Source organism: Phoxinus phoxinus (genome assembly GCF_949152265.1).
Source record: "Phoxinus phoxinus genome assembly, chromosome: 17".
Lineage (NCBI taxonomy): Eukaryota > Metazoa > Chordata > Actinopteri > Cypriniformes > Leuciscidae > Phoxinus > Phoxinus phoxinus.
Genome location: NC_136892.1, coordinates 21926061 through 21949003, shown reverse-complemented (window position 1 = coordinate 21949003; position 22943 = coordinate 21926061). Strand labels below are relative to the sequence as shown.

The following is a 22943-nucleotide window of genomic DNA, read 5'->3' as shown; positions in this document are numbered from 1 at the left end:
ACCGTGTTTTAGCTCTGAAATTTCGTGGAAAGATGTTGTTGCAGCATTTCGTCAGCCGAACAATCCAAAAACACATTAAATAACAGTACAACCCATTGAAGAGATGCATGTATATCCCTCACAGCCTCGCTTTCATTCCCGTTAAAAATCAAAGATGGCACTGCTTTGAATAAGGTCTATTGGTGACAGCAGCTACATTGCAAACCGTAAGTAAACGATTTTCATAATGCTTTGTCTGTAAATGATGGTTTTATATGGATAATGTTACACTTACTCACATGCAATATTGAGTGTTGATACTTTTTCTTTCTTTTTTTGCAAAAAGCTTTATTACAATTATAAGTGAACCTCAAGGAACATATTAAAATAAATGTCATGACCCCTTTAAATATATTGTGTTTAAACGAGCAGCATTTAAAACCTAAAAATTACAGTTTTGTTAATCACATGCCTAATTTCCTAAAACCCACTGCATTATGTGGAAGTCATATATTATGAGCATGATTGGCCATGGGGAACAATATTGTGACCTCGGTTCTCTTAAAGCAATTTTCACAATTGATTTCTGCATGCCACTTGCCAAAACAAAATGAATCACTGCCCGTAAACTAAAACCTGGGATTAATATTTATTTCCTGCTGCTTGTAAATTCATATTTTTAGTCGTGCCTCCGTGACTGTGAGGCACAACAAGTGAGCGTAAAAACAACAAAACACCTTCAGGGAAGATATTCTGTTTAGTTTCTGGAGCGAATATCCCTTCTCTTTCCCTTCTGCTGTCTGTCTGCAGTATATAATTGAAGCATCCCAAAAAGACATTTACAGTCAAGGGGGTTGAAAATAAATCAGATCTTTGCTACATTCATATTAACATCAAAGTGTATGGGTATTTTCTCTATTCAGTCTGTCTAAAATTATTATTCACTTCTAGTATTTTTATTGTAGGGAAGTATCTATCAAGAATATAAAAGTAAATGTAAATAGTAACTTTAACTTTACCAAATCATCCAGACCTTTCTGGAGAGTGACTGTTCATTTTTCCAAGCCTTGAAATATCTGCTTCTTTTCTTCTTAAAAAAAAGATTAAAGATGGTGGTTGATTCTACTATTACTTTTTTCCCTTACCTGCCAATAGCACGTGAATTGAGATAATTTTACAAAAGACTATACATATTTAAGACCAGCCATTAAACAGATTTTTATTTATTTATATTATTTAGCTGTTTATTCCATTCACATTAGGGACAAAGAGCAGACGTCATTTTGTCACTCGCTGCATCTTATACAAGAGCTCCAGATTTGTATCTGTCACAGTCATGTCTTTAGTTACATTGTCTCGTTCTGTTTAATTTCTTGTCATGGTTTTCTTTGTCTCTGTTTTGCCTGTGTTCTACTTAATGATTAGTTGTCATGGTTTCTGATTAGTGACTAACCTGTTCCTTGTTCTGTTAATGACATTCCCTCTTTTCAGTTCTGAGTTCCGCGTTAACGTTTATGGCAGGGTTCCTCAAGTCCGGCCCTGGAGGGCCACTGCCCTGCAGAATTTAGCTCAAACCCTGATCAAACTCATCTACCTGTAACTCTGTAGACCTCGATTAGCTTGTTCAGATGTCTTTGATTAGGAACTTGGAGATAAACTCTGCAGGGCAGTGGCCCTCCAGGGCCAGATTTGAGTAACCCTGGTTTTTGGTTTATGTGTAGTGTTATAGCTCTTTGTGTTCATTAATGTCTATTTTCTCTGTAAATTCTGCGTCATGCTGTTACAAGTTGTTTTGGGTGGGGTTTTTCCCGTGTTCTGGTTCTGTTCTGTTCTGTTCTCGCTCATTGCTTAGTTACCGATTATGTTCTTCAACTGTCTGTAGTTAAGTTGCTTGTTTATTATCTTGTTTCCTGCTTTAGTTCACCCATGTGTATACAGCACGCAGGCCGTGTCAACTGGGAGAAAAGAGTTTTTTAGGTTCTCTCTTGTCGATTCTGAGGATTCTGATTGGCTTGCATGGCTTTATCCTTCTCCCTACACTGCCGCCCATAGGTTTGCCATAGTTATGATGGCGCACGACGGCGTATTTATGCGGGTTGTGTGCACAATGTTATTATTGAAAACGGAGGGGGGGGGGAATATTCGTTTCTTTAAATACCCGGCTATGTGTAAATGTTACCTGAGTATATGATTATATTTTTCCTTCGAATTTTCAGCGCACAGATGACACCATTGTCAAAACGATCCCCATTCACACGGATCTGTGAAAACAACTAAAAACGCTGTATTCTGCTGCCTGGCCATTAGATGGCGAAGAATACAGACTGAACATGTAATACGCATGTGCATGAAGTCATGATCTTCAGAGATTCACATTTTTGTTGTTAACACGGAGACCGTTTTCAAAAACTTGCACTTTGAAACCTGTTTTTAGTTGAAAACGTTTTTGTGCAAACAGTCCCTTATTTGTCCATACTTTTCAATAACTGCTGCACGTAAACCCTTATTTTTTTTTTACATATTTTTTAACCATCTGCTGACAGATGCATCATTCTTGTTGATTTACTTCATGCTCACTCTGACAGTATCCTTGTATCTCTACATATTTAAGGTGCTTGTTTTCACTGTTTCTGTAATGTATATGCATTCCCTTTAACTGGAAATCTATATAGGCCACCCCCATACATGTAGAATCCCACAATTTCAGCGGCGCTTTGAAAGCTTTGTGGTATGATGCTTCATATCCATTACACTCCTATTTCTATGTGGTGTATAAACCTCACTCTTCGAGCGAGCCGGAAGCCACATTCTGCCTCATTTTACCTAGTCATGTTCGCAAGCAGAGGTATCAGTCTGACTGCAGGGTTTCTCAGATGCGGGACTCCCTTAAAGCAGTGCAGATTACAGCAGACAGCAAAGGAAAGAGGTTGTTACCTCTAAATCAGGGTAAAGAAAATGTAAAATAAAATGTTGATATAAGAAAAAAATATCCAGTGAACAAAAAATGTAAGAATATTACTAATAATATAATATTTATATATTGTTTGGTGTCGAGCCCTACTGATGGGGTTGTGGGGTTCATGGTAAAGATTTTTCCTAATTAGCTCCACCTATTTCCTGTGTCCGCTTCAGTTCTGCATGGAGGTTTGGTACCGGTGGGGAGGGGTTAATGGTTTTAGGAGTTGCCGCCCACTCAACAGCCTATTTCCATCATTCCCCCTCCCACTTCCTCTCTCCTCCACCCGCACTCAGCATCAGTCACTCAGGGAGGGGATGGAGGGCAGACCGTAGCGTATGGTGGGGGAGCACTGTACCTCTGCTTCTGCAGCATGCAGCAGGCCTTGTAAAGAGAGAAGGAGATCGAGAAAGAGAGAGAGCTGCCGTTACCGCTGTCTGTCATTTGCACGCCCAGAGGAAGCAAGACGGAGGAGGAGAGGAAGAGTGCAGTAGGGAAAGGAAAGAATATTTTCTGAGTAGGTTTAAGAGCCTTTGGAACTGGGAACTGAGACGGTAAATATTTCCTCTTCTCATTTCTCCTCTTGCTGCAATTCTCTGTTTCTCTCACTTTCCTTCCTCTGCCTGCAGCTTGGCTGTGGGGATTCCAGTGTGTGTTTCTGCATGAGGAGCTGTGCAGCATAGTAAATCCTCTCTCTCTCACTCGCGCTCTCTCTCTCTGTGTATACATGCTCATAGCTGGGTATTACCCCAGTTCATGCATCATGTATTTTCATGCTTCTAGATGCATGATGAAGGATTATGCAAGAACGCAAGTTTTGATTCTTCTGAAGCATGTTATCAGATCAGGGCTGCATGTATGTATTAAAAAGCCACCTGCTCTTGTCTTGAATGTGCACATCTAGATGCATTCAATTACTTTTCTTTATTTCCATGAATTAAGGCAGCAGGTCAGAGATTTTCTGTGATCTGTGTTTTTTTCTTTCTTTAAGTTGTCCTGGGTCAGACTTTTTAGGCAGCCAGTGGCCTCCCTGCATCTTGCCGGTTGTCATGGTTACAGCAAATCCCGCGCCTTAGCTGAGTGACACTTGCTGTTCAATAGTTATTGACTTATTTAAAAATATCCCATGCCCCGTGTTCTCCTTCTGGTCCTCTTACGGGCATGGTCCTTCAATCCACTCAGACAGTCATGTGAATGAATACATTATTTGCTGTTTGCAAGAATATGTCAGTCAGCACATTATCTCAGTTAAACGTGTCTTCGAATGCTACTATACCTTTTAAAGCGGATATTATTACATGCATACTTAGAGCAAGAGCCATAATTGTCTTTCTAAATGTACGTCATTAGTATTGCATTGTATATTCCCTTTGGAAATGTAAAGTCCTCTGTCTTTATCTTAATTAAGTGGCTCTTTACTTCAGGACATTTGCAAGAGTTATCATGCAAAAAAAGAGCTTCCTAAGACATTAAGCTACTGTAAATTCAAAGTCAGTCAGGATGTTCTCTATGCCTGGAGTCTGAGCCAGATTCATCACTGTTTCTTTTTTAGGATAGTGGGGAGACAGGCTTAAATGACAGTACTCTAATACTCCGTTAACAAGCTATCTTGCCATCATAATGATTCAAAGTGCTCCATTTCTAGTGAGAATAGACATAAATGTTAAAGTCCCCCTGCAGTCAATAATTGTATCCGTTAAAACTCATCTTTGATAAACACAATGCCATATTTAAATGTTATTTTTTCTTGTGAAAATAATTCCTTCATGCCTTAAAATAGCGTGAATGTAATTGCTTAATTTGATGCAGAACCATGAATATGCTAATTAGTCCCCGCCTCCACTCACTCACAGCAGCTCAGACTACCTAAACCACTCGTCCAACTGTAGTAAACGCTACACAATGGCAACTGGAAATATTGGTTTATTTCAGCAGTTTATTTTAAACAAGTAATTTATTTAAAAGAAGAAGTGGAAGAGAGAATACATACAGGTCTGGTTCTACGGGGGTGCATGAGCGTGCTGAACACCCTCAAACAAAAGCAAGAGCACACTCAGTTGATACTGTAGTATCATATTGACGAAACCGGTTTGGTAAACGATCCAGTGTGTATATGTGTTTGCGCTCTGGAGTCAAATGTTTCTATTTACAACATATTATTGCAGCGGTGAGCAATGTAGCCAATAGCAGACATGTTTGTTGATCTCTTGAGCTCAGTGGCCAATCAATTTAGTCAATTAATTTCAGTTCAGTTCAGCGCTGAACTGCACTGCACACTCGCAAAACCTCTCATTAACAAAGTGTAGACACAATGTAATTAAGAGGTCCATTGTGCAGTGTAGACAACTTTATTGATTATAATGGATCTTTGAGAGATTGCAAACTGAGATGAGTGACAGATTTTTTTGTGATTTTAAAGGGAACGGTCTGTGCACCCTTTCTAGGCTATATATAATTAATTCAGAATTTGAGTAAGAGTTGACATATCATGGTAATTGATATGATTAGCCTTTGGCTTGACTACATTATGAAACCCAAACCGCTAATAATGTGTTGCTGATGTTACACAAACCATGTTCTTGTTTGCAGAGTCAGGCAGCTACCTTCTAAAAATCAGCATCCCTAGAAATAAAGATTGCTCATTGACAGGATTGGTTACATATTTGTAATGGTATAGGAATTAGGGAGGTAGGGAGTTTTTGAGACTGTCTTTGGTACACTGCAAGGAGAAAATACTCAGCAATGGTGTTGACTGATGAATTTGTGCATGATTTGTCTTAAAGCATATTAAAAACACCACATAGACATATAAACCACGTTTAAAATCTTGATTTTCACCACAGGGGGTCTTTAAGAGAACTAATAATACATGAAAGAGTCATAAAACCTAGAAACTAGTTAGCATTTTTGCACTTTTTTAGAATGGGTTGTTTTGTAAATGCCTGAAATAAGATCAGGTCAAAAATATTTACATGTTATATTCAACTACAGATCATACATCTGTAATGTGTTTGTCATCAGATATTTTGAAGAACTGTTTTTGTCCATACAATGAAAGTCAATGGGGTCCAAAACAACATTGAACCCAACTGACTTACTTTTATCGTATGGCCAATTTTCCCCCCTCAAAATAGAATGAACTATCCCTTTAAAGGTTTGTTCAAAGCCGTAGCAAGCTAAAAACACAGATTCAATGATAACCAATTCAGAGGCTTCTTGGCACCAAGAGTCTCGGGACAGCAGGATGCTGAGCCAAGAATAAATCAATCACCATGTTGACATCCTGAGCACTGTAGCATCATTATCACACCCCATGCATATATCTCTGGGGTTCAAAGTTGGAAGCTTCCACCGCTGCATATGTAAGTGTCATGAGAAAGATTAGAATGCAACAATTAAGTCTTTCTGTGGCATTTGACACTGAGTTCTCTAAGATATATGTTTCTTTCATTACTTACCTTTAACCTTCCAGTCAAGTAGTCGACTAAACAATACTGCTGCTTCTAGTCGACATTTTTGTTGTTGTTGTTGTTGCACATTTATGTTTTGCTATATATTTTTACAAAGGCTATATTCAAATTACCATAATGTTAATGTTGCGTTTTAAGTATCTGGAGTGGAAAAATTTATTTAATTTTACCTCAGAATTTGCTGCTTTAGTTTTCTCTGTGTCGCTTGCAGCGGGCTAAATACGTATATATACCGGTACTCTGAAGATGATCAAGGTTAAATAGTATTTTGACTTGAAAGAAAATTAAAAAGGTTTTGTGTAGAATGTCAAATTTTCATTATGTCAACAATTAAGCTTGCATATAGGTTTGTTATACTACCAGAAATGAGGGACAATACCGGTATGAAATTTGATACTGATTTAAAGGGGAAAGATTTTGAATTATACTGTATATACTGTAGGCCTATGTCTATTGGCTAACGTTGATTAAGTGAACGCAGTGTACAGTGTAAGTACAAGTACAGTGATCATAATGCAAGGCTAGCACTTTGTATATGATTGATATATTTTTTTTTAGTTGCATTCAATATGGGATTTGATTTGTTTGATTAATAGATTAAGTAGGCTATTTCAATTGTATCGCTTATACAGATCGTTTTTCACTAGTCTTCTTAGACTAGTCGACTACAAAATGTCCATTTAAAGCTAGGGTAGGTAATGTTGGAGAGCTAGCCAGATTTGAAAGTGGCACCTCTTCTAAGCTCCGCCCCCTCCTGTCAGTGCTCCGTCCAAAGCTACGCCCCCCCCACAAACATGAACGCGCATCGACATTTGGAGTCAGCTGCATGTACCTACCAGTGATGCGCGGGTTGATCCAAAATGAGCTGAGCGGGTGCCTGCGGTCACCCGCGGTTACGAGTCATCCAAAAATATTTTTAATGATATTCGGGTAGCGGTCGGTCGGGTCGTTTGAAATAAAGATACCAATTAAACCTTTGTAATTTATATAGTACTAGACACAATGTTCTATGAAATACATAGGTCTACACTTTATTGGCTGAATGCGCGAGGATGACGCACAAGCTCAGTCTGCAGAGATGACAGTGGGAAATCCTTATTTACCTGAATGTTGAGCGCGTTATTAACTTTTGAATAAAAGCTGACGCGGGACAAAATGCCCGATTTCCTAACACGTTGAACTGAGCAATGCCATTGTGCCATTTTAATATGCTACTTTTAAACGCATATAGCTCAGTAATGTCAGTTTTATGTATTTGCTGAGAGGGGGCGGGATTTTTGTTGGGAAAGTCGGGGGAGAGACGCACACTTCGATTAGACTGGATAAACACATGCAGCATCTTAATTGTTAAGAAAATTAAACGAAATAAATGAATACATCAAGCCTTTATTACAAAACACTTGGCGATATCATACAGCATTCAGAAAAATGCGCACCCCTAGTTCCTCCGTCTACGGCCCAATGACGCTACGATGAGCATTTACTATAGCTACTTTTAAAAAACGCGGGTCGGGTACAATATTTTCTTTCTTTTTTTTTTGCAGTCCGAGTTGCGGGCGGGTTAGTTGAAAATGTCGGTCGGGTGCGGGTTGTTTATACATTGACCCGCGCATCACTGCTGTGCACGCAGTGGTGCTCGGGCACGAGACATGAAGGCAGCTGATTGGTTCTTTACATTCGCACCGAATGGCAGTGATTGGTCAGAGTTTTTACTGTCCTACAGCTGCTACAGAGGTCAGGTTTTTTTCATTCCTTTTTCTGAACACTTAATGTATTGACTACTATCAGAATGGAAGGACCATTTCACCCAGTATAAAAAAAAATGTTTCTGAACAGGATTACCTACCCTAGCTTTAAACATATAAGATAGACATATATATACAAATTGATAAAGCCATTGATGTGGGTAATGGAGGCATAATGGTATCTTTTAATGATAGGGCAGATGGAAAGGTGAAATCCGAGATTTCCTTCCCATAGAGATGCACTTCCTCCCTGATGAGATGTACCATGTCATGGTGATTCCTTTCAGGGTTTCCTGTTACACATTATCCATTTTGTATTTGCACAATCTTGGACTGTTTTCCAAATGAAGGGAGTTTGCTGTACCCTGTGAGTTTCGTTTAACAGCGAATTGTGAATGAGTGTCAAATAGGCTGCTCGTTCTCACGATTAACTTGCTACCTGGATGAGTAGGTTTCTATAGCAACTACAGAGTCCCCTCCCCCACTGTAAAACGCACACGAGCACGCAATGCGTAGCGCTTTGACTGCTCTCTCCGACTTACCGGAGGTGATGCTGTCATTTTGCCAGTCGAGTAGCGTGAGGATTTACCATTCAGTGTTAATAGCTCAGATAAATGATCAGCGTTTTCTCGTTCATCTCATTTAATGGGAGGCATTGTCTTGTTATAACGAAGTTGGTTTGGGTGAAAAAGCCCTCAGTTTAGCAAAGCTCAGCTGTGTAACATGTTGACACAGATGAAACGGTTGTTACTTCCACACCACTAGGTTTGAGCTCCCAGCTGTTCCTTCTCTGCCCCAGTCTCAAGAGCCCTAATGCTACGCATGACTGCTTTAAAACACCCATCGTTAGGCGTCGAACACTCTCACACACATCCAGACCTTTCTTTCTGGAACATGCCCTATCTTACTAGTATTCTAGTATTCTTAGTTTTACTGCCCTCGAATGAAGTTACTGGGATTAGCCCATGATTCTCTAATCATGAATCTTCTGAGCATAAGGAGAGATCATCTAATATTGTCTTAAATGTTTCAGACCATTACTAGATGTTCGGGAACTCTTTAAATGAGCATTATAAGTTACACACAGCTGAATTGTGAGTCATATTTGCACCACTTGCATATTAATGATTGTTTTCAAATGGGTTTCCCAAACTTTTTTATTGTAAACAATTACATATGACTTAAAGAATTAATTGTACAACATTTGATATATATATGGTGCATCTGTACTTATCTTTTCATTTGTAACAGAGTAAATATGGCATCTTCCCTGATTAAAGGGTTAGTTCACCCAAAAATCTAAATTCTGCCATCATTTACTCACCCTTATGTTGTTCCAAACCTATATGGAGTTTCATTAATCTGTTGAACTAAAATGAATATATTTTATAGAATGTCAGTAAAGAGCAGACAGTTGATGGTAGCCATTGACTTCATAGTAGGAAAAAAAAATACTATGGAAGTCAATGGCTACCGTCAACTGTCTGGTCACCAACATTTTTCAAAATATCTTCTTTTGTGTTCAACAGAAGAAAGAAACTCATACAGGTTTAGAACAACATGTGGGTGAGCAAATCATGACAGAATTACAATTTTTGGGTGAACTAACCCTTTAAGGCCCTTTATAGTATCTGGAAGATGCTTCAATGCATTCTTTTTTGTTAAACGGCAATACTCTGATAATCTTTCTTATGTTCTGTCATACAATATGGATTTAAATCCTTTCAGTTAAATCAGTTATTATTGGTCACATCCCTTTGTTCTTGTTCTTCATCCTTCTAGGTGTCAGAGGTCAACGATCGGAGGAAAAGGTGTCAGATCCTTGAGAGAGAAGTGAAGAACAAGGCATTAGTATGTAAGACTTTGGTGAGTACCAGCACAAGCTACGCAGTGCATAATGTATTGGCTGATAATGTCTGAAACTATGTGTTCTCTCCTGTTGCACTCCATAACCATAAACCACAACTGACACTGATCTGTACACTTTAAAGATTGTTCTAGCTGTTTTCTTGGGTAGTTTTTTCTTCCTGTAATGCCTGTCCTTGCTAAAGCTTTTATTGTTTTCAACAAAGCACACCCAATCCTGTTGCTCAACAGCACCTTTGCCTTTGCTAGTCTCTTTTCTCTTTTTCAAACTTGTTTCAGACAGGTTTTCTGAACCCACCAATCTTCAATAAAAAATGCAGTATGTTATTTCTCAAAGTCGTTGCTGAACATTTTTGATATTTGAAATCAACCCAAACAAACACACCCCTCTCTTCATTGCTTCACCTCCAAAGCTCTCCCTCCAGTCCTAACCGCCCTGCTCCAAGTCGGTCTTGGACCCCGATCGCTGGTAACACTGCATTCTCATTAGCCTCCACATCTCTCACTAGCTGGCCTCTGTTACACACGCAATGCAAGAGTGGATGTCTATAGCACAACAAAAATGTATACTTCACGAAAGATAAAGTGAACGACAAGGAAGCACAAAAATTAACATGCATACACAAGAGTAAATACAAACAACAGTTTGTTGTTAGTTGCCAACAGCACAGCAGCTCCAGACAAACAATGACACAAACCAATGTTACTCACGTATGGAGCGAAATCAAAGCAACCTCCGCATCTTCAGCCCCCCTCGCTTAGCTCTCTCCAGCGCTGGAAAGCTTTTCTAATATTAATGTGGGTCCTAAAGCTCTTTCCTGATCATAACTTTTCTTTTCACAGTTATATTCTTATGAGCTTTTCTCTTTTGTAATGTCTTTCAGCCTTCTCTCTTTCTACAGTCTTTTTTTAAATCTCCCTCTTGCTCGTACGCTCTCATCCACCGTCATACGCCCCCTAATGCTAATTGGCTACACGTTTGTTGTTTTGTCGGTCCGACCAACTTTCAAACAGCTTTTTTCAAATATCGCTTACCCTACCTTTAATGAAAAATTAATTGAATTGAATGAAATTTAAATTTAATTTAATTTTTGATTTTATTTGAAAATGTTACTGCTAAATTCAAAAAGTATTTTATAAATTGTATTATTTTATATATTTTTTAAATAATTGTATTATTTATTACTGACATTGAGGAATTATTGTTGGTGGATTAATACACCCCCAATATTCAGATTCAAAACATAACCCTGATGTGTCACAGTAGTCGTGTTACAGTAAATTTGGAATTGATATACAGTACTTAATCATTAACCATTTGAATAGAGTTGTCCGTATCCTGCAAGGTTTGCATATTGATAAAAAAAAAAGAAAAAGATTTATATTCCCTCATAAAGGATTTAGACTCAGAAACCTTTCAAAAACTTCTGGTTGAGCTGTTAAAACCATGGACTACACAAGGAAAGCCAGTGATTTTAAATATTTGGTTTCACATGTGTACAGGGCACATAAGTTACCCAGCTTCTCCCCACAGTTCGTATGAATGAAGCTACCACACACCACCTCCTTAGTGGAGATCCATTGGCTGTTTAATGGAAAAGCACAGGAATAGCATGTTTGATCTTCAACCAAATACTTCTTGGTGGCAAACGCTCAAATGTGCTTTTAAAATTCCCTGAAAAAAACATCTTTATCCTTCAATGTCAACTATGTTAATTTGATAATGCTGCTCAAAACCCTTGTGCTGCTATCAAAGTGCTGTAGCACCACGGCGCTAGTCCAACAGTTGATTCATTCTAATAATTTTTATGAGCTGGGGGTGTTAATTAGCATGCTTCAAAGGGTGTTTTGCGACTTGTAGAGATGACATGTCAAGAGGTCACGTAGATAGTCGCTCTGAATAACAAACAGCTGTCTAATAGGATCAAATCTGTCTAATGAGCATTTTTTCCATCATTGAATGCCAAGTATCTAAACTGCCTTATTTGTTTATTGTGGTATATACATCAGTGCAGTGACAGCATTCTGACAGGCTAAGGGAGGATGCGGTCTCCCTCCCGACCTCCTGTAGCTGTCATGGAAACCACCTGCTCTCAGCGGGAGAGAAGCCTGAGCTTTCACAGCAGGATCAGAGGCTAAGATTTCTGTTTGTTACAGGTACAGACTGGAGATGTCACCTAAGATTGGCAGATCTGCCACTATAAGCTGCATGTTAAAGAATTGAATGTGTATTGGCTAAATGAAATGTGCACAGAACAAACTCCTTTTAGTAAGTTTAGAAGAGTCAATGTATAGTGAGCCAGTGCCAGTACCCTGGTACAGCCATGGATATTTGGGTAGTTGACATTAAATACTTTTGGGAAGTTGACATTAAATACTTTTGGGAAGTTGACATGCTATACTAAACAACATTTTTTTTTGCCACTCTCTACAAATATTGTATATTTTGGTTTCTCATGATTTGTCTAAGCATTCAAGGCATGTTGTCCTATGTGAGCACTGTTAGATGTTTGATAAACAAATAAAATTAACCTAGCATGACAAATAAATAATCTCAGTTCAACATGACCCACAGATTTACTGCCTCCCAGAGTCTCTGTTTCTCCTGTTAATACTGTATGTCTGTGGTTGTATAACAACACCCACACACCCTATATACATCTACAATGCTGCAGTGGTTGGCCATGTAAAGAGCCTCATCTCAGTGAATGTTTTGGAAGGATGAGCAAAGCTTTTCTGAGCAGCTGCAAAACCAGGGGCCAAACCGGAGGGTGGGGATCGGGCAGCCGTGTCTGCTTGAATTAGTCCATTCTTGTGGCACGCTTTCGCTCTCTCTTCCCAAGACCGCCTCTTTTTTTGCCGTTCTGCTGCTTGATCCATCCGTATGGAAATCGAAAGCAGAATTCCTGGGTATGAAACGTGCCGCTGCTTTAACTTACATCCCTGTGAGAGTTTCTGTTGATAATCCCATGGTAGTCTAATCTTTGCTACATTAAAGCTGTGCTTAATCAGCTGTGACTGCGCAGAGAACATAACTGCACATTTTTAACTCTAGGTTTCAATGTGCAGCCAGTTCAGTGGTCTCTTAAAGGTCCCTTGAGCAGAGGTTAAGGACTGTCCTTTCATATGAGGTAATAGAACATGATGGCTGAAATGTTCCCAAATGTATATGCGGATATGCTACACGTGATCTCATGGGAGGTCTGCAGTGGTCACCGTTTGCTAGCAGTTGAGTGTGCGCTGCCCTTGTGTGCAGTAGCTGTCATGTCCTGGGTGACACTGTGGTTGACAGACAGGGCTTCTGACAAGAAAGTTCAAATGCTCCTCTAGTTGCTGTTGAGCAAACCTGCCACCTGATATACTGTGAGATGTGAGCCAGCTAGGAAGGGACAGGATGCTGAGTCAGAGACGCTCACAGAGTTCAGTCAGGGTGTGGCACTTTGAAAACTTCAAAAGATGGATGGCTACGTTAAACAGTCACAGTAGTGTATTTGAAATGACTTTCCAAGCTTGTTCGTGTGCATTTATGAGTAGATAAAGTGTGATGAGATACAACTTGCCTGTTTAGATGTGAGATGATTTGCCTTTCTCTTTTCTTTCTCATTGTTTGTTGCCTTTTTCTACCTTTTCTAAACAGTGCTCAATGCCAATGTGTGTAGTGTTTTACATTTTCAAATGCAGTCCTAGCTTAATACTGAGACATCGATAAGTAAGCTATCTTTAGGTTGATTCCCTCATAAAGTGTAAATAGGTGCTCTGATTTCAAAATATTTAGGTTTGTTTCAACCAGCCCACATACAAATGCTGGCTCAATGTTGTGAGTTTGGGGCATGGCTATCAACTATCTGACCAATCGCAGAGAGTGGGAGTGTTTGGGAAACCTGTTTGAGAACACTTCATATTTTAGCAGTTTTATGTTGTGAGGCTTGTGACTAAATAAATTATACACTTCAAAAACTGCATAAATGACTTTAATTAAATTAAAAAGGTAATCTACCAACAAATTGAATCCTGGTCTGTGGCAATTGCTGCATGGTGCCATTCTCCATGAAGTATTGATTCTTTTTTCATACACGCCGTGTCAGAGATTTTGAGGTTTTGGTGGCTCTTTAAGCACAGTCAGTTATGGGTGGCAAAATGAGCACCCATCTTCAGTCCCTACAGGCAAAAGAGATTTGTGTTTTATCACTGAGAGCATCACCCAGTGTTTGTGTGTTCTCTAAGCAGTCACATATATACATCCTGTTGTCTGAAAGAATTTCTATATTGATCTAACTTTTCTTTTGGATGAAATGGCCAGATGTCTCGGTCCAAAATTGTATTTCTCTGCAGTTTCACTTCCGATTGGTACTGTCAGTTTTTTAGATATACAGAGTAGATAGATAGATACTGTAGATAAATACTAGATACGATAGATAGATAGATAGATAGATAGATAGATAGATAGATAGATAGATAGATAGATAGATAGATAGATAGATAGATAGATAGATAGATAGATAGATAGATAGATAGATAGATAGATAGATAAACACAGTCAGTTATATCTTAAGTAAATGTAAACAGTAGGGTGAAAACCAGATATGTCAGTATTTTGTAGCAGTGCATTATGTCTTAAAGTGACAGCAGCCTAGTATACCTGCTGTCTGTGTCATTAAGGCTCATCAAACAACAAAAGACAAATAGAAAATCACTCACTGCTCTTCACTGAATAACGTTTGTATCTTTAACAAGAATCAAGTTATATTTCATTCATACATTGAAAACTATGCAGGGTTTTATTTTTACATTTGATTGACATCTGTAGTATTTCTTACTACGGGCCCTATTTTAACGATCTAAGCGTATGGTCTAAAACGCACGGTGCAAGTGCACTCAGGGCATGTCCAAATCCACTTTTGCTAGTTTAATGACGGGAAAAATGGTCAGCGTGCATGGTCTAAAAGGGTTGTCCCTATTCTCTTAATGAGTAATGGGTGTGTTTTGGCCGTAATGTACAATAAACCAATCAGAGTCATCATCTACCATTCCCTTTAAAAGCCAGTTGCGCTCGTGCCATGGCGGATTCGCTATTTACATGGTGGAATTTTCAAGCAGAAAGACTGAACGCTTCTCAAAAGATGAAACTGATCTGTTCGTGTGCGAGGTTAAAGCGTGCAAGCAGACCATCTACGGGACAAGCTTCCACCATATCTTTATGTACACAATAATAATCTTTTACATTGTAATCCTTTTATTATTAATATTTGCCATGTTTGTCTTGCACGTCCCTGTGTGTGTAATAAGCAGAGTGTACGTGTGTTGTGCACCCGCCTATATTACTAATGCGCCCTGTAAATAACAAAAAATGATAACTGAAAATGATAACTGCGTCGGGCTGAAACTAGCAGAAAACACTTGTCACGCCTGGCACCGCATTGCACCGGGTGTATGATAGGGCCCTACATGTTAAAGAAAACTACTGTGCCGGAATTCTATTGTACCGGTACTTGTCCTTCTTTGTACTTTTTTTAACAGAAATAACAATATAATGATATATCGTTATTGTGAAACATTTGATCATAACATTGATCATAAATAACATTTGGTCATAATAACATTTTGGTCATATATTATGTACAGAATGAGCTGACTCCTTTTTTTTTTTTTATCTTGACAGAAGAATGAGCTTCAGGATGCTTTGTTGGAAAGAAAACAGCTCAATCGTGAGCTGCTTAGTCACATCCTGAAGGCTGCACAGTACGAGAAGGTAAGAGATGGTCATCACGCCCCAGCCGAGCTCATCCGATCAATGGCTGCTCATTACATGGCTCTTCTAAGAACATGTGCCCGAAGGGCTCTTCTCTGCATCTCATCGGCAGTATTGATCTTATCGTGTCCCTGTCTGGTCAATATATCCGCCTTGTTTGTTTTGACCAGATTTATCTCAATGAAACTGGATGAGGTTTTGCCTGTATGCATTTATTATAGTTTGAAATCGGCCTCCATGATGTGAAAAACGTGTCTACATGCAAATTGGAGATCATCAGAAAGTGAAAGACTGAAACTCTATCATAGTGTGAAGGAAATCCAGTGACACCCGAACAGGGGTATCAATGTGAGTAGTGAATCTGCTGAGGAGTGGATATCGTACTAACACAGGACCGCTGAGAGTGGCAGTCCATGGCACTCATTGTGTTAATAGTGTCAATTTCACCGGTGCTTTTTGCCAAGCTGACGGGCCATGGTTTGGCAGTCTCTCTCAGAATAATCCACAGACTGTTCCTCTCCTCTAACAGCAAAAAGGGGCCATCTGTCACAACCCCAGACAAGCGTCTGAGATAAAATGTCTTCTGTTTAATCAGGTAGTGTTGTCCGCTCCCATTCCCATTCCCTCAATGATCAAAGACTCATTTCCCAGCATTCAGCGGTGCTAACAAGGCAGAAGAGAGTAGGTAAATAACCCCAAGTGGGACGGGTCGGTTTGTCACACGCTTCGGCACCAGGCGGAATCTCATATACCGATCTTAGATCGATACGAGATGTGAATCAACCTCCCCATTTCTCTGAGCCTCTGAGCCGGATGAAATGTGTCCTAATAAATGAGACCGAGTATGGGCGTGTGCCAGCCACAAGTGTGTGATATATTGAGTGGTGAATTTTGATTGGTGGATGGGGTTCTTGTTTGACTGTGTCCTGAGTTGACCCTCTTCTGCACTCATCAGGTGATTGGTTGTTTCTCTGAGCTCTGGCAGCATCGTGAGTCAATGTAAAAGTCAAACGCATTTCTGAACACTGAATCTTTATTTTTAGAACTGTTGCCTTAGATACAAATCACCTGAATTTTTATTATTTAGCCCACAGTGCCGTAGCGTTATGTTTCAAGCCTCAAAGAACCACTGCACCTTTTATGAGAGTGAAAAAAGCTACTAAAATAATCTATCAAAAAGATTAATTCTGTGCTCTCACGGTCCATTGTAAAATGCATCCAAGCATTGATGCAGAGTCAGCCGTTTTGCTTCCCTTTGTTGTGGCCATTATTAAATGTCCAACAGCTGAAGTCTGGCCAAGGTTCCTGTGTTAACTCTGCTTTCCATTGTTTAGGTGACATTATTGTAAGTTTAGCTGGACTTTTGAGGCTTTAGACAGTTCATGTATCCTCATCTCTCCCCAACTCTTTCACTCTGTAGGTAAAGTCAGACTATGATCAGCTCAGAAAGGCCTTTGGTTGTGTGAGTCAAGAGAGAGACTTGGCCAGGCAGGAGAAGGCTCAACTCCAAGACAAACTGGAGAACCTTGAGCGAGTCCTAAAGGTAAGATCATTGTTGCATATTGACTAAGGATCGATTATCGATTCAAGTCCAACCAGGATCCAATTCATCTTGCAAATGTTATTAAATATCTTTAATATTAAGAATACTACTCATTTTAGAAGAGTTTAGAGATTGCCTTGGCTTGCACTGACCAAAATACTGTAAACTGAATGCTTATCATATAATTAAAATCCTTTTCCCCCATGACAGCTTTTATCATATCTAGTAAACCAATCGGTAATGTTTACGATCATCTTTCATAATGTTAGGGTCTTGCTTTTAAAGGAAAAACCGATATCTGCTGAGATAATTAAAGTTTCATTTATCGGACTCGTTTCTGCCGGCATCATGTTGCTGACTTATTGTTCAATGAAAAGTGTTCCTGCACTTGTCGGCTTATTGACTGCTTATGTCATGTATCTTGAAAGGGAAAAAGCTCTTATAACAAGAAATCGACTGCTCATCTTTAAAGGGATAAATATGTATTTATCTCTCCTACCTTTCTTATTATTGACTATGTGATAAATGAGGTGAGATGAGAAAAAGTAGAACTAGTATAGCAATGAGTTGAGTAGAAAACTGTTTTCTGTAAAATGTCAGAATTCCTTTTGATGTTGTCTGAATATTTCTCTCTTGCTCCGCAGAAATGTATAATCATTCCAGGCAAAGCAGCAGGACTGTAATAAAAGATTTTCTTTTAAAGAAAAAAATAGCTTCTTGAATTTCCGTCTGAAATGTTTCATTTGAACTGTCCACTGGGCAAATCATCTATTTTAAATCTTAAGCTCTTAACAGGATAGTCTCCCCCGAAAAGGATAATTCTGTCACCGTTTACTGACCCTCGTGTTTTTTCCATTTTTTGTATTTTTGGTCAGTCATTCTTCAAAATATCTACTTTTGTGTTTTGTTTTTTTTGCAGAAGAAAGAAAGTCGTCAAGTTTGGAATGACATGATTGTGAGCCAGTGATGACAGAATTTTCATTTTTGGGTAAACTATCCCTTTAAAATATGTTGATATGACTCATGTAATTCATGCTTTTATGCTTTCTAGTTTATTAAATGTTCAATTGAACATTTTCTAAATACGTAGAGTAGTTTCCTGTCCTCTGAAGCTCTTCAGCTGCTCCTAAGTTAATGATTATGCAAAGCATCGAGTTGAATAGGCATGCGAGTGCGCAAGGTGTGTGTATGCGTCGTGCTTAAAACACTTCCACCAAAGAAAGGAGGCTTTAAGTCTCTTGAAGAGGATGAAGGTGCGGACAGTGAGAGAAATGAGGAGAATAGATGGATCTTAGACTTTATAAGCTTTTCTAAGTTTTTAAGCCTCACAACACATCTGATATGTTTCAGTCCAATTCCTGTCCGGTTTAACTTCATCTTGAATAAAGGAGAAAGAAACTTGAACCCAAGCGGTCTATTACAGTAGTCATTGTGTGTTGTTTTTTTATTCATCCGTGTTTATTCTCGATTTTCTGCATTTTCACAGAACATGTTGTATTTACCAAGCGCTTCCCGTCAATGGCTGTTGGTGTCATCACTCACTGTCACTATTGCGCTTAATGTGTCTGTGTTAAGTGCCTGTGTGGTTATTCATGATGTTGTTTCCCAGATCTTTGTCCAGAGCCTGAAAACAGCAGGTCAGAACAGTGATTCATTGTTTTGTTCTACAATGTATGTTTAAGAAAGCAGGGGTTTCTACAATCGCGTCCTAATTCTAACACGATTCCCTTTTTTCTCTTTCTGTTTTTCTATTTCTCAGCATATGCGAGAGGCTGCGGATCGGCGGCAGCAACTGGAGGCAGAGCATGAGCAGGCCCTGGTGTTCCTCAACTCCAGACAGCAGGAGATCAGCCTTCTGCAGAAGGTAAGAACCTCAGTGATCCTCAAACAGGCCTGTACACACACACACACACACACACACACACACACACACACACACACACACACACACACACACACACACACAGAATGGGTAAAAAAATAAAACTACAGTCGCTTATTTATTTAACTTTTCAAATTCCTATTTATTGTTTTTTGAGAAAAGTCTCTTATGTCGAGCAAGACAGCGTTTTTTATATATATAAAAAATTTCAGTAAAATTTTGAAATATTGTTACAATTTATAATGACTCTTTTCTGTTTTAATATATATTTTTAAATGTAATTTATTCCTGTGATGACAAATCTGAATTTGTCAGCCATTACTCCAGTCTACAGTGATATCAGTGTCACATGGCAACATTTTATTAATATCAATGTTGGTATCAGTTGTGCTAGAAAATGTAATACATTTTGTACAATACAATTGTTTTTCACCAATTACAGCAATTTCCAACCCAACCAACAATTTTTCGAATAAAAAAGTTTAACAAGTTAGTGTACTAAAGAAAAATCAAGGTAAATATTAGTGAACAGAATATTTTATATATATATATATATATATATATATATATATATATATATATATATATATATATATATATATAATATATAATATCCAACCAAGCTGTGATTTTGTCATTTATGGAGAAATGTGAAAATTAATATTTAATTGTCAATTTATGTTAAAAAAAATCTTTAAACTTCTAGCTATAAAATTACCCATAGCTAAACAAAGGAGTCAGACATTTTATTCCAAAAACGTTTTTTAAATGTAAGCTTTTCACAGCACAGATCACTATGTCAAACCAGTTCAATTCCTCATGCCAACATCATATTCATCTGTTATTTATTATATCTAAGGATTATGACATGCCGTACTTCCTTTCCAGTCTTTCTGCAGAAGTTGACGTAAGGATAAGAAAATAGTCTGATGTGGAAGCAGTAGATATTCTGGCTTAGTAGGGCTGGATAAAATCAGTGCAATCACATGATAGGATCATGGCTGCTTTCCTTTGTGTCTGCGGCCTTTCAGGAAGGAGCAGCGACAGGCAAACAAAGCAATTAGAGCCGACAGCAGACACCGCATCAGTGCAGATCCCTGGGGAGGGGTTCAACAGAGCTTTCACCTCTCTAACATACACAACACAGATATATATGCACAAATGACTTACTGATACAACTTGCATGGCAATCATAGCTTGTCTACTGTATGTATCTCTCAATTACCTGCTTGCCTGCAAATTTTACTCACTTATGAGTAACTCTGCTGTAAACTCTGACTCCCATTTTTGCCCTTCAGATACTGAATTTCCCCTCTGGGATCAATAAATCTGTCTGAAATTAGATGAAGTAGCTTTGCCAAAGAAATCTTGGCAAATCTTTCAGAATCACTCCGAGATTATAATGTCCTACTGACGTTGCAGTTACTTCCTGAGGTTTGAGTTTGTCGGGTTTTGAGTGAATGGAATGGCATTCGTACTGCTAAACTAAATGCGCTATCTCTTATTTTCAGGTTCAAGCTGAAACTGAGAAAGAGCGTGAAGAAGTGGTGCATCTGCTAGAGGTAAAATTTAATCTACTTCCTTTCGTTCTGTCCTTTGGCATCCTTCTATGAAAAGCCTAATTTACACTCATAGCATGGTCAGCAGAGTCTGCCTTTCGTGCAAAAAGGACCCGTCTACCCCAATTATCTGATAAGTTTAGAAGGGACAGGTTCGGCCTGTCTGGATCCCTCTTGTGTTTGATAAAAGACCACCATGTCTGACAGTCGGGCCGGTCTGAGAAGCTTCTACTTGTCACGTACTGTCAGCTTAATCTGAGGAGAGCTTATGTATGTTCCCTACGGGGCGTCCTTCCAGTGGTTCCTAATTTTTATGACCTTCATCATTTTTGCCTCTTCCCATCTTTAATATTGTTTTATACCCTGCAATTTTGTCTCGAGACATTTAGTTCATCTTTTTTTCCATGGTTGAATATTATGTTATATTATTTAGTTTTGTGTTATTTTTCATCTCTGACCCCTGTCATTCTGATTTATATTTATTTGTTTTCCCTTTGTGTTTAAACAGAGCCATATGGACACAATGCAGGTACACACACTCTCACTCATGTAGAGATTTTTTTTGCAACCTTCCATATCAGTTTTTTTCTCATTAGAGACATACAAACAACATGGACCACGGCACTCCTTACGAAAAATATGTTTATTCAAGTGTGCTATTAGTAGCCTATACTTCTTTCAAACTTAAAATAAGAAAGTATTGTTTCATCTACTTTTTATTTACAGTACTCAGAAATGTACTTAAAATTGCACTTAAGTATACTTGATTTATACTGACAGAAAAGTCTAAGCATATTTGGCCTATACTTGTACTCAATCTTTTGATCGAGATATACTTAAAAGTATAATTAAGTATATTCTAAGTATACTTGGCTTGTAGTTGTTTATTCTTTTGATTGAGTAGCCTATTAAATACTTTTACTTTTACTTTTACTATTAAATACTGTCTTATAATCTTACATGGTTTGAAAATATTAATTTATAAAGAAAACTGATTTTTTTTTGTCACAATTTACTTTTCCAAACACATATATTTTGAATTTACTCCTACTATTTACTGCAAATAGCACACAAAAGCACTATAAATGCTCTACATTCACAGTTTTCTGAGACCATAGTCATAGCTTTGTGTTAAGAACTGACTGAAATGTAAGTCACTATTAATCGATTACCTTCCACTAAGAACAATAAGTAAATAATAAAATTTTTGGGTGACCTGTCCTTTTAAAATCATTGCATTATTCTGTGCCAGTTGAGTATCTCCGCTGCTACACTCATCCGTGTGGCCATGAATTGTTGCTGTTAAGAGTTTAACAAACAAAATTAACTTTTCCTGTGGCTGTGACAGGGTTTTGCGTCACGTATTTTGTTGTTGGGGTAAACCTAGGACCTGTTAAAAATTGGCTTTTCCACCGTCGGGTCGAACGGTTCTTAGAATGGTCAGGAACGGTTTCAGTTATATTTCCACTTGAGCTTGGTTCGGCACGGCACGATTACAAACCGTTTTCTCTTTTTTGGCTAAGCGTGCTGGTAGAATGCGTGAAGTGACGTCGCCACTCAGGATTGGTCACTTGTCTGTTGCCTGGCTGCCAGTTTCTTTGTAGCTGGCTAAGTGCACTATTCGAGTGAAATTATCGCAAGTTAATGATAACATTAAAATAAATATCTGATCATCCTCCATAACGCAGTCGCTATTTACATCTCATATCGTCTGTAACCTCTTGCATTACCAAGGCAATGACTGACGCATTTGTATTTCACTCCAAAGATCTCTGTTATCAGCCCTACAGGGGAAAATGAAACCATATCCGTACCGGCTGGGCCGGATTGGCATGAAATAGAACAGTTAAGCAATGAGAACATTTGGCCAGACAGTGGAAAAGTTTAAGTATTATGATCCGTTAGATAATACTCTTAACCTGTGTTTGTGTTTTATTTATTTATTTATTTATTTAAACCTCTTATGCCTTTGGCACTAAAAAGAGCTCTCATTGCATGCTTTGATGCAGTTGCTGTGTTAAGCCATTATTCATTTGCTTTCCTGATAATATGCATTAAATTAATTAAATGAATTTATCTTAGGTTTCTATTCACAAGCAGATAATGTGTTGTTCACATTTTTTTTGTATTTGTCATATTTATAAACTATAGATATTTCTGTAGCTCAGTGGTTCTCAACCAGTGGTTAGTGATC

The 22943-nt window shown here is 38.4% G+C and overlaps 1 protein-coding gene across 7 annotated transcripts in view; it reads left to right on the top strand.

Annotated features, from left to right (window-relative positions):
- The window catches only part of rimbp2a (RIMS binding protein 2a), a 56419-nt gene that overhangs the window by 12529 nt on the left and 20947 nt on the right, over positions 1–22943 (top strand). For 5 of the 7 annotated variants that reach the window (XM_079585912.1, XM_079585911.1, XM_079585910.1 and 2 more), the window contains 6 exons: positions 9933–10016; positions 15676–15765; positions 17186–17308; positions 19068–19172; positions 20702–20752; positions 21258–21278. In XM_079585912.1, the coding sequence (XP_079442038.1) occupies positions 9933–10016; positions 15676–15765; positions 17186–17308; positions 19068–19172; positions 20702–20752; positions 21258–21278 (474 nt within the window). Of the gene's footprint in view, positions 1–9932; positions 10017–12123; positions 12174–15675; positions 15766–17185; positions 17309–18227; positions 18297–19067; positions 19173–20701; positions 20753–21257; positions 21279–22943 lie in introns of those variants that run through there. The other 2 variants (XM_079585913.1, XM_079585914.1) reach the window with 2 other exon arrangements.